This window comes from Puma concolor, chromosome B4 (genome assembly GCF_028749965.1).
Source record: "Puma concolor isolate L17-30 chromosome B4, mPumCon1.1.hap2, whole genome shotgun sequence".
Classification (NCBI taxonomy): domain Eukaryota; kingdom Metazoa; phylum Chordata; class Mammalia; order Carnivora; family Felidae; genus Puma; species Puma concolor.
The window spans coordinates 75,732,618-75,751,335 of NC_141673.1; the positions used below are offsets into that span (position 1 = coordinate 75,732,618).

Consider the following 18,718-nt stretch of genomic DNA (forward strand, 5'->3'; position numbering starts at 1 on the left):
CCCCATTCATGCTCTGTCTCTCTCTGTCTCAAAAATAAATAAACGTTAAAAAAAATTAAAATGGAGGAAAATGAATTTGTGAAGATGGTAAGTAGCTACCATCACTGATCATTCCAATTTAGTTTGGCTCATATCAGTTCAATATATTTCAATTTATTTCAGTCCCAGTTCTTAGTTGTTGAGTCCCACTAAAATCGAGTGCAGTGCAAACACTTTGCTTGGCCCTGGGAAATCCAAGATGAATTGGAGGGGTTTTGCCCTTGAGGAACTCAGTCCAGTTAGGAGAGTCTTACGTGTCCCTATCAGATCTGATGGCTCTCTCATTAAACATGCGAAAATGAAGTGTGAACACATTATGTGCAAGTTATTGGAGTATTTTACCTCAGTAGCCATTGTAATCACAATGGCTCACTTTTTAAGACAGAAAAATGACTCCTTATTTTCCAAAATAGTAATGTAAGCTCTTCAATCTTCTAATCCTTTTTTTTTTTTTTTTTTTTTTTTTTGAGAGAGGATGTGAGTGAGTGAGGGGCAGAGAGGGAGAGAGAGAGCCCCATGCAGGCTCTGCACTGTCAGCGTGGAGCCTGAGCTCACCCAAAGCAGGGCTTGAACTCATGAACCATGAGATCATGACCAGGGCTGAAGTCAGATGCTTAACTGACTGAGCCACCCAGACACCCCTCCAATCTTCTAATTTTTAACATAGCTCTATTGGTTTATTTGCTTTTTTTTCTTTTCCTCTGTGCTTATTTTCTCTAATATTTCCTAATTGTCATACTAATTCCATTAAAAAAAAATCCCTCTCCATAAATTTCTTCCTAGTTTCTGCAGTCATTATTTGCAACTGCCTCTCCACACATAAAAGTACATGACTATACACGCATGCATGCATGTTCACACATATACACATATCTTTTCCCACACAGTTAGTTAATAACTAATCCATTCAGAGAGGCCAACTTGGATCTAAGTGAGGCAGGAGGCTTCTATGGAAAGTGCCCTAAAATACTCCATTTCTGAGTATAGTTTGAATAAGATTTTAAATCTCTTAGTTGGTTGTGTGTGTATCTTTTCCTTGTGCGTCCGCTCCATTAATCCTGGTGTTCTGTGGGTAATAGGCTGTGTTTTTTCCTAGGAGACTGATGATCTGTTTTATCTTTCAAGATCCAAAACCTGAAGCACTTTGAATATTTAATATTGGTGGAATTATAGACTTCTAGATGTCCTTGGCAACTCCATTTGTTATTATCCAATCTTCTGTTAGATACACCTTTCATAGTAGCTAGCTCTTGTTATAAGGAAGTGGCAGAGATGATTTCCTAAGAGAATGGACTGTGACATTAAGAGACTTGATCGAACCTGATTCCTTTCCTAGTTTTTTTAACCTTGAGTGAATTGTTTAAACTAGCTGCTCTCAATTTCCTCATCTGTACAAGATCTTGATACTATATACATCACAGAATTTTTCTCTTCTAAGGGTACCTTTACTGACTAATCCTACCATATTCACATATGTAGCTATAACTTATGGTGTATGATAGATTGCTTTGTAAATAGTTGTATTTAGTGTCTTGGGTTTATATTGTTTTTTCTTTCCTCCTGAATGGATATTTAATTATTTAAGAGCAAAGATAGACTTTTATTTATTTTTTTGTCCTCTGTGAAGTGCTTAATACATCAGTATGAATGTCAGATGTGGTTCTTAACATCAGAGGAAAAACATAGCATAGTCTTGATTATTCTTATGGAATCTTTAAGTCAGTTTGTCAAAAAATATTTGATTGCCATTGAGGTTGCAGGAGGGTGCTCTGGGTGTGGAGGATATATAGATCCTTCTCGAGTTACGATGGGGTTACCTTCTGATAAACCCATCATAAGTTGAAAATATCATTAAGTTGAAAATGCATTGAATATACCTAATTTGCCAAACATCTTAGCTTAGCCTCAAATATGTTAAACATGCGCAGAAGACTTACATTCGCCTATAGTTGGGTAAAAGCATCTAACACAAGGCCTGTTTTGTAATAAAGTGTTGAATATCTCCTGTGATTTATTGAAAGTGAAAAACAGAATGGTTGTAAGCGTATCGGTTGTTTGCCTTTCTTGTTGTGGCTCTCTGGGAGTTGCAGCTCACTACAGCTGCCCAGCATCATGAGAGAGTATCATGCTGGTATTGCTAGCCCAGGAAAAGATCAAAATTCAAAATTCAAAGTACAGTTTCTCCTGAATGTGTATCACTTTTGCAACATTGAGAAGTTGAAAAATTCTAAGTCAAACCAACATTGGGTGAGGATAGAGACAATAAACATAAAAAAATAATTTCAGATGTTGATAAGTACTATACAGAATATGGAACAGTATGCTTGAGAGTAATTGGCTTTGTCTGGGAGGAAACATTTGAGTTGAGGTCTGAATACTGAGATGTGAGCTATGAGGAAGATCTGAAAGAACATTCTAAGCAAAGGCCAGTGCAAAAGCCTTGAAAAATAAGCTGGCATGTTAGTGGAATGGGAAGAAGAACAGTATAGTCAGATATAGCTAATAAAAGAGGATGGAGATGTAACTGAGAGGTAGGCAGGAGCCAGATCATTTAGGGCCTTGGAGTCTAAAATGGAAATTTTGGGCTTTCATTTTAGTTGGGAAGGTGATAGATAACTTTCAGTAGAGATATGACATGATCTGATTTACCTTTTAGAAAGAAAAGTGGTTGCTACGGAGAGGGTGAACTATGTTATAAGAGAGTTAAAAATGCAAGCAGGAGACCAGTGAGAAAGCTGTTAATGTGTTACAGGAAAGAGACAGAGGTGACTTGGACTAAACAGTAGCAGGACAGATGGTGAACAGCAGATATGGGGTGTATTTTGGAGATAGAGCTGTTAGGAATTGTGGATAAAGGGTGTGATGAAAAGACAAGAATTAAGTAGATTTTCAGGTTTGAAGCTTTGAGGAAAAATGGATTTTGGAGAAAGTAGTTCTACTTTGGTTGCTATTATGCTTATCAGACATCCTAATAAAGATGTCAGGTAGGCTATTATAAAAGTATGGCTCACAAGGTAGATGTCTGGGCTGAAGATAAACTTTTAAAGGCAATAGTGTTTAAATGGTTGAAACATGGGACTGGATGAGGTCACCTATGAAGAGAAAGAAATTTGGAGAACACTTGTGGGGAAAAAGCCCTGGAGACTTTAAAATTTAGAGGTCAATAAGAGAAAAAGATCTAGTCAAGGAGATTGGAGACAAGTAGTCAGTGAGGTTAGAAAAAGCAGGGAGAAGTATGTTATACTAGAAGTTGGGCAACTGTTTCAAATGTTGCTGGGAAGTCAAGTAAGATGTGAGCAAATAGGGACCGTTGGCTTTGTAAGAGGTAGGTTATTGGTGACCCATAGGGTCTGTTTCAGTGGATTGCTTGGTTGGAGCAGGATGTGAGATGAGGAAGCAGACACCCTGGAATCAGTAATACTTTTGGAAGATGTTGATGTGAATGGGAGCAAAGAAATGAAGCAGAGAAGGATAAGGTTAAGGGAGGATTATTTTAATGGGTGATGGTGAGCAATGCTTATGCCTGATGAAAATCATCCAGGAGAGGAAGGAATTGATAGTGAAAGAAAGAGAGGAGATATTTGTAGGAGTGAAACCCTTGAGAAGGAGACTGAGGATGAGATTGGAAAGAAAAAGTGGAAAGAGTGGCCTTAGATAGAATCCGGGACACTTTGACTTTAGTTGTCCTTTAGCAAGAGGAAAAGCAGAATTTGCAGATATAGATGCATGTAGTGAATATAAAGATGCGGTAGTTCTTTTCTGACTGCATTCCCCCCCCCCCCCCCCCCCGAAATGAGAATGGTTTTAAAGAGCTCAAAGAACTGTCACTTAAGGGATTTGAAGTTGCCAAGAATGCTGATAGAAGTAGTGGTGAAGGGGATACTGTAGACTGTAAGTGAGAATAATGAATGAGGCAGTGTGACAAGGACAGCAATAAGGGATGTTGAAGGGTGGTAAGTTTTGGTGACATGTGCTTTAAAGAAGATGGGATCTTTGGAAGAGGAAGGAGAGACAGGTTGGAAACTACGCTAGAGAGCAAGAAGAAAACTCACCTGCAGGCAACAACCTATATGTGGTGTGAAAGGAAAAATTAGCCTTACTTGAGGGCATATCAGTGAAAGCCACATCCTCAGGGGATGGGTAGGTGAGGTTTTTTTTAGGTTGAAGGCATAGGTGAATTTTCAAGTCTAAATAAATGAACTTTTAAACACTGGTAGAAGCAAATGTTCTAACTTCTAAACACATATTAACTCACATAATACAATAATCCTATAATATAGGCACTATTATCAGTTGCACTTTATAAAAAAGGAAATTGAGCAATTTGCTTAGGGTCACACAGCTATAAGTGACAGGACTGGATTTGAATTCAAGAAAACTTGGTTCTAGCCAGTGTTCCAGATAAAACCACTTGTCTCTATTGCTGCTGCTGGACCATGATTTTCAACACACAGTTGAGGTGTGTTCAGGAAGAAAGTGAGAGACACAATGGGGCCAAATTAGAGGCTATATAGAGTGTTGAATGAACATATATTTTTTCCTTTTTAAAGGTTTGTTTATTTTGCATGTGCATGAGTGGTGAAAGGGGCTCAGAGAGAGAGAGAGAGAGAGAGAGAGAGAGAGAGAGAGAGAGAAAATAGCCTGATGCGGGGCTCCATTTCACATATGTGAGATCATGACCCAAGCAGAAATCAGACGTCGAATGCTTAACTGACTGAGCCACCCAGGTGCCCCTTGAATGAATATTTTTGTTTTGAAAGACAATCTGGGAAATTTAGACTTCTGATGGTGACTTTAGAGTTTGATGAGCTTTTTCTATATCTTAGAGCATCTTGAAGATTTTAGATAGCTGATTTTGCTGTGGTTTAGAGATGTTGTGCTAAGAGAAAGTGAGTAATGAAAAGAGTTATCTGGTGACACCATCGAGAGGAGATAGAAGAGTAATTGCTGAGCTATATTCTGGTAGCATTGGCCTGCCATGTTACGGTCTTGTAGAGAGCTTGAGTGAACATTATATTGACTAGGTTGTATTCCTGGCCCTGAAATTCAAGCATTTTTGTAGTTCTTGTCATTTAAAATCGTTAAGGCAACTTCTTTTGGCTACAAAATTTGGAACAATATTATTGACACTAAAAAAAATGATAGAAGTTGATTTTTATTGTAATAGTAAAATAAAAAATCATATTTTGTCACCAAGGCTACTTGCAGAATTTTGAGCAGTTTATTTTTTCTGATTGTAAAAGTGTTATCTATTCATTTTAGAAAATTTGTAAGAATTTTACCACCCTAAGAAATGAAAACATTTTATTTCTGTCCCTTGTATTTTAACATAATCTCATTCTTCATGTAATAAAATAAATTATTGATTCAGTTTTCTATCATATTTTATTTCACTTCACATTTTTCATTTCATGAATGTTTCCCTAGGTTATTAAGTTATCCTTTTCAAATCTGATTCTGAAAGACTGTGTGTAACTGATTTGTTGAGTGGCTGCTTAGTGCTTTTTGGAGAGTTCTCTTGGCTTTTACTAGCTGGCTCTTATGCCCTCAGATTCTTTGTAGAGCCTCGTGAGGGCAGTCTTCTTGCTAATGGGGTTGCATTCTGTGCCTGACATTTTGGGAATGCTCTAGCTCTTTTCTTACTCTCCTTGTATATTTCTAGTCTGTGACAGTGAATGTCTGTTTGTCCTGGTGGTAGTCAATATTCATTTGCAAAATTTCTATGAAATGGCTGATTGTCTGGCCACTCTCTTTTTTGTCTACTTGGGCAATGAGAAATGCCATGTATCTGTGACTTGTTAACAGCGAAAGTGCAACTTGCTTGCTCAGTTATTGCTCTCTAACTTTTTTTTTTTTAACTTCCTGTCTTCAGACTTTTCAGGTGTAAATATATATAACTGGAATTCAGAGGACATGCATCAGATTTTCCCAGAAACTCTCTCACTTTGCTCTGGGTGGACACTCTGAGATGGGACTGTGCTCTCTAACATAGACATTTTGAGATGTGACAGTCTGCATTCCGCAGAAATGAAATGCCACAGTTGCATTCTTATAACTCTTTAGTCTCTGTAAGTAAACAAATCCTTGGACTGTGTCCTCACTTGACTTGATAGAGGAGAGACATTTTACTTCCCTATACTGTAGAGAGGAAATGAGAAAAGTGTTCTCTCTGCTTAGGGATTCTTAAAGTATTTCCACTATGAATCTTTTGCCTTATCATATATAGCCCGAAGATGAGTGGTAAGGACTGATAGTTGAAGGACCAGTTTGGTCACCTGTTGGTAAATGCTGTGGGGATGTGGTTAGAAACTTTTCTTGAGGTTTGTAGTTGAAATTATGAGATAACAAGAAAAGTCCAATCCCTTATCTTTTTTTTAACTGCTAGTATTTTACTATATGAGTTAGTAGTTCAAGCAACTTCATAGTAAATATTGCTGGTCAATATGGCTCCTTCATAGAGGAGCTCCAATCAATCTCCAAGGGAGTGGCAAAAAAAGAGGGACTGTTTATGCTATAGGAATGGAAAGTAGAAGACCTGGGGTTCAGCCCTGCTTCCACCAGTAACTGGATGAGTTACATCAGGCAAATCACGTATTTTCTCATTACCTTATCTTTAAAATGCGAGAGACTAAAAGATTTCCAAGATTCCTTCGGGCTCTGAAACTGATGAACCAGTTTCCAAGGCATTCTTACTGTTAGAACCACAGCACTCTAGGAACTTGTCAACAGATTACCCATGGAAATGGAACTTTTGGAATAGAGTCAGTACCATATTATCCCATCCCATCCCACCCCATCCCATCCCACCCCATCCCATTCATTTATTTTTTCATCAACTTATTCATTTAACAAATACTACTCTATATACTTATATGAATCCAGTCATTGCACCAATTTCATATATGAAGTAGATAATGTACCTTTTTTACTAAAGAGGGGAAAACAATCACAGTTTGAGAAACTGTACTTAAGCAAATAACAGATAAAATAATAGATGTAGATTCTAAATGTAGTTTCTGGCACATAGTAGTTGCTCAACAAATATTAAGAGCAGTTAAACCAGTTAAACATATCCTGGGGGCTTCACTAATTATGCCATATTATTGCTAAATTCTTGGTGATTTGTGGGTCTCTTAGTGCATTATTAATATAATGTAATTATGTAACATCATTATCATCATATACATCATATACATTTAGCTATTTGCTCTTCAAAACTAGACCTTTTACTTATTAATGACTAATTCTAATTGATTCTACTATAGATGCTTGAGTATTCACTTATTGAAGAACATTCTGAATCAAATGGCTTTGGTTTATAATTTCTGTTGGTTTTGTAGTTTTCCAGTATTTCCCAAACACTGATGGTTTATATGTTCAGGTGAAGAATCATAAGATATTAGGATCAACAGACAATGAACTCATAGAGAACTCCAAGAAACTGTATTGTTTTCACATATCAAATATCAAAGTTAAAAGAAGGAGCATTTAGAGGCCCCTGGGTAGCTTAGTCAGTTAAGTGTCCAACTCTTGATTTTGGCTCAGGTTATGATCTCATGGTTCATGAGTTTGAATCCCATGTTGGGCTCCCCGCTACCAGTGTGGGACTTGCTTGAGATTCTCCTCTTCTTTCTCTGCTCCTTCCCTACTCATGTTCTCTCTCTCAAAATAAATAAACTTAAAAAAAAAAAAGAAAAGAAGAAGCATTTGCATTGTTGGAAGAGACTGATCAACAATGCGTGCTATGTTTTTCATCACTCAACATGTCACTTCATGTATGTGGGTCATTCCTATTGAATTACTAACTAGGCAGGCTTCAGAAGTTACTAAACCTCTTTGGCCAGATATAGATTAGACTGTACAAAACCAATATTTTATGAATGCTATTTGTTCACTTAAATGATAGAAATAGAAGTTGGTCAGAAGAGGGGCCAAATTGTGGTATAACCAAGGTGGTACAGCCTTATCATTTCATATTCACGTATAGATGTGTTGTTGTTTCTGTCTTTTATATCTACCCCATTTTCCCTCCCATTTCCTTTGCCACTACCTTAGTTCAGGTTTTAAGTTATTTAATGCCTCAGTGATAACAGTTGTTTTAGTTAATGATGTAGACCAGTATCACCATTCCAAAGAGCAAACCTTCCTTCCAAGATGTTCTGACTCAAATCTAGAGTCATTAAACATTGTTTTGTAGTCTGTTGCCTTTACAGAACTTAACAGGTGACAAGATGAAGGAAGCAATATGTTTTCCTTGTCCACTACATTTGCAATGTAATACAAAGGAGTTTCACAGCTTTTCTTCCCTTATGAGTTAAAAAAATAGCTAGATGGTATATTTTTCATTCTTTGTTTCAATATATAAATGGAGGAAAATTTAGTAAAATCTGTAAAGATGCAATTGCTGATGTTAACAAGTATAATCATGACTGAACAAAATTGTATCCACTTGAGAATTTTATGCCATCTTTACATGGTTTTAGTATTGCTAATGTTTTATTCATGCTTATTCCCCCCCCCCCCACAATTTAATGCTTTAATAATTTGTCATTACCCTCCCTCTTAACAGTGTATCTTTTGGTAATTAGGTTTTTAAAATTACCTCCTTTTCATTTACCCCTACTTGTACCAAATCCTACTGTGTTTTTCTCATTAATGCCTCATATTGCACTTATCTCCTCGCCTTCCTCCTAGCAATTCACATTGCCTTCACTCTAGTTTTGGTCGTTACTATTTAATTTACTTTGCTGTGGTCTCTTCACTATGATAGTAATAACTAACATTTGTATGGTTCCTTGCAGATTAGAGACTGAGTGAATGCTCATGTTTTCTTACTTGAGCCTTCTAATCAGCTTGTTGTTATTCCTATTTTCAAGATGACAAGACAGACTCTGACAGTATCAGAGAATAGTAAGTATAACAGCAGGTATTAGAACCAACTTTCTTTCTTATGAGACAGAGAGAGGGTGCAAGTGAGCAAGAGGCAGAGAGAGAGGGAGAGAGAGAGAGAGAGAGAGAGAGAGAGAGAGGGAGAGAGAGAGAGAGAATCCCACACAGGCTCTGCACTGTCAGCTTGGAACCGGAAGCCAGGTTCCAGTTCACCCGAATGGGGCTTGAGCTCACCTGATACAGGGTCATGACCGTGAGATGAGCCAGAGTTGGATACTTAACTGACTGAGCCACCAAGGTGCCCTAAAACAAGTCTTCTGATTTTTAACCACATGTTCTTTTTATTGTGCCCTCTGCCTTATCTTACATCCCTCTCCAGTCTATTTCATTGCTATCAGATTGTTCTTTCCTAAACCATTTCTTTGAACACATCCATACAGACCTCATTGTCTTCTTGCCCCTATGTATTTTTATCTTTTGAAGTTAGACTACTTAACACTTGCAGATTTATCATTTTCCTAGATGCTAGGACAGATCCTGTTCTTAAATACTAGGCCATCCTAAAGCTCTAGTGGTTCAGAAGTTCAGTTTTGTCTTGTCTTTTTTCTGTTTTCATTTCTGATAGTGTATAAACTTTTTTTTTTTTTCTGTATGAATTAAACCCTTTATTACTAGGACTTCCATAGCTCAATTCCAGGAATTAAACTTGTGGCCCTGCCTTGTATCATTATTCCAATAATTTATACTCTGTTTTGTTGCTTCATGTGCTTTAATTACTGTCTTTGTTTACTGCTGAGTTCATCATTGAACTTTTCCTTGAACTAACATCCACAACAGAAACAACACTTGTATTCATAGATGTTTAGCACAGACCCTTGTATATAGCAAGGGTCTTTATTTTATTCATAACTGAGTTGTCAGTATCTAGAACTGATTAATTCAGAAGAGACCTTCAATAAATAGTGATTGACTATATTTTTTGTAATAAAATAAACATATATATTTTTTCTTTTAAAGAGAGAGAGAGAGAGAGAGCATGAGTGGGGGAGAGGGGCAGAGGGAGAGAGAGAATCTCAAGCAGGCTCCATACTCAGGGCAGAGCCTGACATGGGGCTTGATTCCATGACCCTGGGATCATGACCTGAGCTGAAATCAAGAGTCAGACGCTTAACCTACTGAGCCACTCAAGTGCCCCATAAGATAAATCTTTGTCATTGAGTCTCTGACACCTGCCAGTATACTTTCCCTGATGTTGACTGTATCTGTTTAGGTTTCTGTTGCTTGACATCATATTTCTAATGCTGTTCTCTGTCTACTGCTAGGTCTACTTAGGTGCACTTGCCTTCGTTCATGGATTTCTTTGTATTTCATGGTGCTGCTGACACCCCTGATTGTCAAGACCCTGTGGATCTATTTGGTTTTTAGATCTTATGTTTAGCTGGATCACGTGTTTACCAAGCCTGTGTAGAATTCTTTACTAGATATTTAAAAGCTTTCTAATTGTTTATTTATTATTTTTTAAATGGTTATTTATTTATGTTGAGAGACAGAGTGAGAGAGAGAACCCCAAGCAGGCTCAATGCTCAGCATGGAGCCTGATGCAGGGTTGGATCTCACAACTGTGAGAGATCTCGATGTGAGTGGATATCAAGAGTCAGATGCTTAACTGACTGAACCACCCAGACACCCCTCTAATTGTTTTTTTTAAAAATAATTTTCTGTGTTTGTGGTACATAGTTGTCAACCAAATACCAGCCAGCAATTTTAACAGTGAAATACCAGAGACAGTGATGTAATAGCAGTTAATGGTCTCATAGTGATCATTTGGTCTGCTTTCTGCACAACTACACTTTTGTAATCAAATAAACTGTAGGGCAAGAGAATAAAAAGGACAGTTTGGTGAAGCATAATCTTTATATTACCATCCCTAGCAACAGGAAGAATAATTATGTTTAAATCTTGATATGAAATGTTTTAAGTGTGTAGAATGATTTAGAATGTTTCTGTTAAGATATAAAGAGAAAGAAAAAGTCAAGTCAAATATCCATGCTTTTCTTTTAATGGAGGTTGAGCTATATCCAAACCAGTCCCCAAAAGCAATGCTAGGTTTTAATTTAATGTGGTACAGAAAGATAGTCTTATACATTTTAGGTTGTTATATATATCATGTTAGTTTTCTTTTAAGGTTCTTATACAGTAGAATTGTAATTAAGCTGGAGTACATCTGAACTCTTTGTGAAATCAAAACCTATAGTATACTTATGCCCATTTTGTGGGTGTTGGTGTAACACTTTTATTAGCGTCAACAAATAGATTTACTATATTTGTTTTATGGCATTTTGTTGATCTTATTCATCAAGACTGTCAAATATTACATTTTCCTATGGGAAAATACTTTTATGAGATATTTACATTTTAATATAGCTTTAATTCCATATATCGCATTTAATGGTCTTATTTATCATTATGGCCACAAAAAAAAAAAAAAGACATGGCCTGAATATATTTTTATATCCTGTGTTATGTATGTAATTTTGTTAGTTTCTATTTCACAATAGTTTGAAGTAATTTCACAGTTAGTTTTGAAGTAATTTGAATTAGTGATTCGTTGTAGGATTTCGGAAGAACTGATTTTATTCTCCTAGAACAAGAAGTGAGGTATGACAGTAGTCATCTGTTTGGACCACAGTTTCTTCTTGTTCCTGAGGAACCTCTCTTAGCATTCTTCATGGTCAAAGGACCCAAGGATTAGACCCAAGGCTTATGTGAATAGTATTGAATAGGTAGGAGCAGGAGGGAAGAATGGACCAATTATTTCCAAAATGGAAGTAAGAAACTGAAGCTTGCAGTTTATCTGTTTAAACTAGAAACAAAGGTTTTTAGATACTACATGGTCAAGATAATAAAATTTTGCACCTTCCCAGGTGTCATATTAACTTTTTAAAAGAAGTTTAGCAGGCACCTAGGTGGCTCAGTGGGTTAAGCATCAGACTTTGGCCCAGGTCATGATCTCACAGTTCATGAGTTCAAGTCCTGCATTGGTCTCTGCACTGACAGCTCAGAGTTTGGAGCCTGCTTTGGATTCTGTGTCTCCTTCTCTCTCTGCCCCTCTCCTGCTCATGCTCACGCTCTCAAAAATAAACATAAAAAAATAAATAAAAAGAATCACTGTAAGTCAGAGCATTTAAACTTCAGTATGCATTCCAGTTACTTGAGGATCCTATTAAATAGAGATTTTAATTTAGAAGGTTTGGAGTGGAACCTGAAACTCTGCATTTCTTTTTTTTTTTTTTTTACTTTTGTTTTAATGTTTATTTTATTTATTTATTTATTTTTTTAAATTTTTTTTTTCAACGTTTATTTATTTTTGGGACAGAGAGAGACAGAGCATGAACGGGGGAGGGGCAGAGAGAGAGGGAGACACAGAATCGGAAACAGGCTCCAGGCTCTGAGCCATCAGCCCAGAGCCTGATGCGGGGCTCGAACTCATGGATCGCGAGATCGTGACCTGGCTGAAGTCGGAGGCTCAACCGACTGCGCCACCCAGGCGCCCCTTAATGTTTATTTTTGACAGAGAGAGAGAGAGTGTGCGCGCGAGAGTGGGGGAGGGACAGAGAGGGAGACACAATCCAAAGCAGGCTCTAGGCTCTGAGCTGTCAGCCCAGAGCCTGACATGGGGTTCAAACCCACAAACTGCGAGATCATGACCTGAGCCGAAGTCAGACGCCCAACCAACTGAGCCACCCAGGCGCCCCTGAGACTCAGCACTTCTAATGAGCTCCCCAGTTGATGGTTTATGTTGATGGTTCATGAGCAGCAAGTCATAAGGTATAGATGAAGTAGTTGTCATTCTTATTGAATAATTAGTATTTATACACCTGAGGTATTTAAACAATACTTCAAGATAAGATGTGATTGAGAGGTAAAGGGGCACGGATAATATATGATCTGAAAGTTGAGGGGAAGTTGAGATCTTTAAGGATTCCTTCATAGCATGGGCGCCTGGGTGGTTCAGTCGGTTAAGTGGCCGACTTCGGCTCAGGTCATGATCTCACGGTCTGTGAGTTCGAGCCCCGTGTCAGGCTATGTGCTGACAGCTCAGAGCCTGGAGCCTGTTTCGGATTCTGTGTCTCCCTCTCTCTGACCCTCCCCCGTTCATGCTCTGTCTCTGTCTCAAAAATAAATAAACGTTAAAAAAAAAATTAAAAAAAAAAAAAAAAGGATTCCTTCATAGCAAAGGCAAGGTTTAAGCTGTGTCTTGAAATGAGGCAGGAGTGGGTGGGAAGGGAAAAGGAAAGGCCTTACAGAGAAGGGGAGCAATGTCAGAGACAAAGATGAGTATGAATGAGGGCAGTGACATTTCAGAGCAGGGAGAAACATTCTCTCTTTCACCCTCCCGCCAGATGTTTAAGGTATGTATGAGAATTTTATGGGGAAGAGGAAGCTCTGTAACTTGCTTACTTTTCCAATATTTAGGAATTTTTAGTTATCTGTGTTGTTAATTCCTAGTTTAATTTCACTGTAGTCAGAGAATATACTTAGTATGACTTCAGTTTTCTGCAATTTGTACAGACTTGCTATATGGCCAGCATATGGTCTGTTTCAGGAAATGTTCATATGCATGTAGAAAAAATGTATCCTGCAATGGTTGCATTTAATGTTTTATAAATGTCAACTAGGTCAAGATAGCTAGTAGTATTGGTTAAATCTTCCATATCTCTACTGATTTTTAAAAAGGAATCTGTTAGTTATGGGGCGTCTGGGTGGCTCAGTCAGTTGAGCATCTGACTTCGGCTCGGATCATGATCTCACAGCTTGTGGGTTCGAGCCCCGCATTGGGCTCTGTGCTGACAGCTTGGAGCCTGGAGCCTGCTTTGGATTCTGTGTCTCCCTCTCTCTCTCTGCCCCTCCCCTGCTCACAGTCTGTCTGTCTGTCTCTCTCTCTCTCTCTCTCTCTCTCTCTCTCAATAAATAAATAAATATTAAAAAAAATTTAGGGGCGCCTGGGTGGCTTAGTCAGTTAAGCGTCTGACTTCAGCTCAGGTCATGATCTTGAGGTTTGTGAGTTCGAACCCCATGTTGGGCTCTGTGCTGACAGCTCAGAACCTGGAGTCTGCTTCGGATTCTGTGTCTCCTTTTCTCTCTGCCCCTCCCCAACTTGTGCTTTGTCTATGTCTCTCAAAAAATAAATAAATGTAAAAAAAAGTTCTTTTTTAAAAAAATCTGTTAGTTAAGTGATGTGAATTAACATTCACCAACTATAATGAATTTATTGATTTTCCCTTTGTTGTGTCACCTTTGCTTTTTATAGGCATTAGGGTTGTCATATTTTCTTGTTTTATTGATCCTCGTATTAGTTTTCTAATACAAAGTATTAGAAACAATACTTACAAGATACTGCTGTAACAAGTTGACATGGCTTAGTATCTTAAAACAACACAGATTTATTAATTTACTCTTTTGGAGCCAGAAGTCCAAAATGGGTTTCACTGGGCCAAAGACAAGGTGCCCTAGAGGCTCTAGGGGACAATTCTTTTCCTTGCCTTTTCTAACTTCTACTGCTGTAGTTGTGTTGCTGGGTTCATGGCCCTTCCTCCGTCTTCAAAGCCAGCAGAGTAGCATTTTCAATCTCACATGGTCTTTTGTCTTATAAGGAGTCTTATAAGGTAGATCATATCTACCTTACCTAATGTAGGATATCTGATATCTGATAATGCAGGTTAATTTGCTACCTGAAGATCCTTAATTTAGTCACATCTGCGAAGTCCCTTTTATCATACAAAGTCATGTTTTCATAGATTCCAGGGATTAGGACATGGACATTTTTGTTTGTTTTTAAATGGGATAGAAAGATGGTTTTATTTATTTATTTATTTGTTTATTTAATCTTAGAGTGAGAGAGAGAGAACACAGGGGAGAGGGGCAGAGGAAGAGAGAGAGAGAGAGAGTGAGCACACAGGGGAGAGGGGCAGAGGAAGAGAGAGAGAGAGAGAGAGAGAGAGTGAGAGTCTTAAGCAAGCTCCACATTCAACATGGAGCCTGATGCGGGACTCAATCCTATGACCCTCGCATCATGACATGAGCCGAAATCGAGAGTTGGATGCTCAACTGACTGAGCCACCCAAAAGCCCCAAGGACATAGACATTTTGGGGTTGGCATTATTCTATCACAATCCTGCAGTCATTATGAGATATTCCTATGTATCTTTAGTAATCTCTCAACTTTACTTTATTTGCTTGGAATTCATTGAGTTTCTTAAATCTCTAAGTTTATGTCTTCCAAAATTTTTAGATATTTCTTGGCCATTATCTTTTCCAATATTGCTTCAGTCTCATTTTCTTGTTCTTCTCTTCCTGGGACGGTGGTTACATGTATGTTATGTATTGAGAATGTTCCATATCTCCCTTATATTCTGTTCTTTTTTCATTCTTTTTTTCTTTACGTGCTGCAGATTGGGTATTTTCTATTGATCTGTTTTGATCTAGCCAGACGTCATATGTGTGAGCTGGTGTGAAATCTATTCAATTAGTTCTTGATTTCAGATATTATATTTTTCATTGCCAGAATATCCATCCCTTTTTCTAGATTCAGATTCTCTCTTGAAATTCTTTCTTTTCATCCATTTTGTTCATCTTTTCTTCTTTTTCATATAGTCATAATAATTATTTTAAAATTCTCATTAGCTAACTATAACATCTTGATCATCTGTGGATTTGTTTCCATTATCTACTTTTTTTCTCTTGATAATTGGTCACATCTTTCCTTCCTCTGTTAATATGTCTTGACATTATTGACTTTATGCCATATATAATGTGTATAAGACCAATAGAAGGAGATGTTTGTTTTTTTGGAAGAGAGCATGGGTTAGGAAATATTGATAATCATGGTGAATAGTATAGTAGGGACATAAGGACACCAGATAGCTGCCTGTGAAGGAATGAGTGGGAAGTGTATGTTAAAATAATTGGTAGAGGAGCACCTGGGTCTCTCAGTCGATTGAGCATCTGACTTTGGCGCAGGTTATGATCTCATGGTTTGTGGGTTCGAATCCTGTGTTGGGCTTTATGCTGAAGCTTGGAGCCTGGATCCTGCTTCAGATTCTGTATCTTCCCCTCCCTCTACCCCTTCCCCACTCATGCTTTCTCTCTCTCTCTCTCTCTCTCTCTCAAAAATGAATAAACATTAAAAATATAAAAAATAAAAATAAAGTAAAATAAAATAAAATAATTGGTAGAATAGAGCTAAATTGTGAAGTTTTCTCTAGAACTTGCTGAGAGGTTGAGTAAGCTGGGTGACCTTGAGTAAGTTACTCGGCATCTTGGTTCCTTAGCTTCCTCTTTAAAATGAAATAACTATAGTCGCTATCCAGCACAGTTTTTGTGAGGGTTAAATGAGTATGTTTGGCAGCATAGTAAGCGTTCAATATGTATTGGCTATTATTTGAGGACTGAGAATAGACTATTGAATTGGTTACATGGTAGTCATTAGTTCATTTGTCAAGTGGATTTTTAGGGATTGTTGATGGCAAACACCTGAGTTGAGGAAGTTTGGGAGAGAATAAGGAATTAGAGACAGTAAGAATAGGCCACTGTTTTGAGATTGCTATAAAGGGGATTTTTAAAATGTGGTTGCCAGAGGGGCACATGAGCTTAAGTGATAGATTTAAGACATCATGATAATAATAATAATAATTAATAATAATAGTAGTCTTCACAACAACTCTATAAAGTAGGTACTGTTTTTACCCCCATTGTAAAAATGAGGAATGTGAGGCATAAGAGAGGAATGCAATTATGAAATATTTGTGAACTGAAAAAATCTAATAGGGAGGGAAGAATTCAGGAGCCAAAGGGGTAATTCCAGGAATAAAGTTGTTAAGTACAGTAGTCTCCCCTTATCCTTGGTTTCACTTTCTATGGTTTTAGTTACCTGTGGTCAACTGTGGTCCAAAGGCAGATGATCTTCCTTCTGACAGATTGTCAGAGGGTCAGTAGTAGCTGAAGGTCAGTGTGCTACATCACAATGCCTACATCATTCACCTCACTTCATCTTATCACGTTGGCATTTTATCATCTTACATCACAAGAAGAAGGGTGAGTAGAGTACAATAAGATAGTTTGAGAGAGACATTATATTCACGTATCTTTTATTAAAGTATATTGTTTTTGTTTTAAGATTTTAAGTAATCTCTATACCCAACGTGGGGTTTTGAACTCACAATCCCAAGATCAAGTTTCATGCTCCACCAACTGAGCCAGCCAGGTGCCCCTCAAGTTTATTGTTATAATTATTCTATTTCATTATTATTCTTATTAATCTCTTACTGTGCCTAATTGATAAGTTAAACAGTATAGGTATTATGTACAGGAAAACACATAGTACACATAGGGCTCAGTACTGTTATAGTTTCAGGCATCCACTGGGCATCTTAGAACTTATTCCCATGGATAAGGGAGTCTACTGTAGGTGATAAATGATGGAATTCAACCTACAAGTGCAGAAATTGACCTTTGATAGAAACAGGGAATGTGCATTCATTTTAACAGTATTGAAAGCAAAGTATGAATAGATTTGGGAGTGGAGAGATACTTAAATTTTATTTCCATAGCTTGTATTTTCTCACTGAGGTAAGAAACAAAAGGATTCTCTGAGAGTGGGGTTGGAAATGGAGAAGAAACAGATGGATCACTTAGACCACAGGCTTTGTCCTTCAGAGCGGGGAGTCAGCACTTCGGGCAACATGGGTGGCTTTAGTGGGAGGTGAGTGTTCATTCGACATTTGAGTGTGTGTAGATGTGAAAAGGATAATCATTTAGCATCTCTTTGGTTTCAGTATTGTGCTTCTTTCATCCAGAGTCTTTGAATTCCTTATCTGTGGGTTCTACTTCCTGTGCAGTTGTGTGGGTAGAGATATGAATTTGTCCATTTTCTTCTAATGATATTACAACTTTACAGTCATCTTAAATGAAGTATAGTCATATTGTAATGACGTTGAATTGTTTTCATTTTCATTTTATGTACAAAATATATTGTTTTAAAATTTGTTGAAACTTAAAATATTAATAGTTTTTTTTTTTTTTTTTTTGAGGGAGGAGATGCTCTTAGTGAGTGAATAGTAGTATTATTATTTTCTTACAGGCTATTTTCTGTAACTACAAATTTCTTTTAGAATTTACAAAAGGTTTTTTGAGTATTCTAAGCTTTCTTTGACTTGAACATGAAGGGTGGCCAGGAAGGACATAGGTAAAAACATGCTTTACATATGAACTAAAGGGGAGACTTTTTTTGTGTGTGTGTACACACACACACACACACACATATATATATATATATGCATGTATGACATATTTGATATAATGATGGGTTTGCTGTTAGTATTTTGTCCACTATTGAGTGAATTTAGTATGTTTCTGATTGCATATTTTTTTCTTATGGAATAGTTAAGAATGACCAACTCTGTGCTGTCAGTCATTTTAGTGAACAGGCAGCCTTCTGTTTCAAACAGAGAAACGTCTGTTAGTAAGAAACATGCAACAATAATGTGGGGCTTTTCTTAGTAGTTTGTTTTGGAACTTTATATACACTTTTATAAAGCAGCTGCAAGGAAAAGTGTGTGTAGGTTTTTGTTTCTTAAATGTTAATGTAAGGAATATTTAAAAACCTGTGTAAAGCTTTCAACAGTGCTTTATTTGACTGTTACTATTTAAATTTTTTCTCCATTTCAGTTTTATTAGATGGTGACCATTTTACATAAGATCCTACATATTTTTTTACATAAACAAATATATA

At 37.3% G+C, this 18,718-nt stretch overlaps 1 protein-coding gene across 12 annotated transcripts in view; it reads left to right on the top strand.

Annotated features, from left to right (window-relative positions):
- KIF21A (kinesin family member 21A) overlaps positions 1 to 18,718 on the top strand; it is a 155,783-nt gene that overhangs the window by 18,397 nt on the left and 118,668 nt on the right. Inside the window, exon 1 of one of the 12 annotated variants that reach the window (XM_086713663.1) lies at positions 7,769 to 7,848. The exons of the other annotated variants lie outside the window; for them this stretch is intronic. Within the exon in view, the coding sequence (XP_086569789.1) occupies positions 7,775 to 7,848 (74 nt within the window). The 5' untranslated portion in view covers positions 7,769 to 7,774. Of the gene's footprint in view, positions 1 to 7,768; positions 7,849 to 18,718 lie in introns of those variants that run through there. 12 annotated transcript variants of the gene reach the window in all.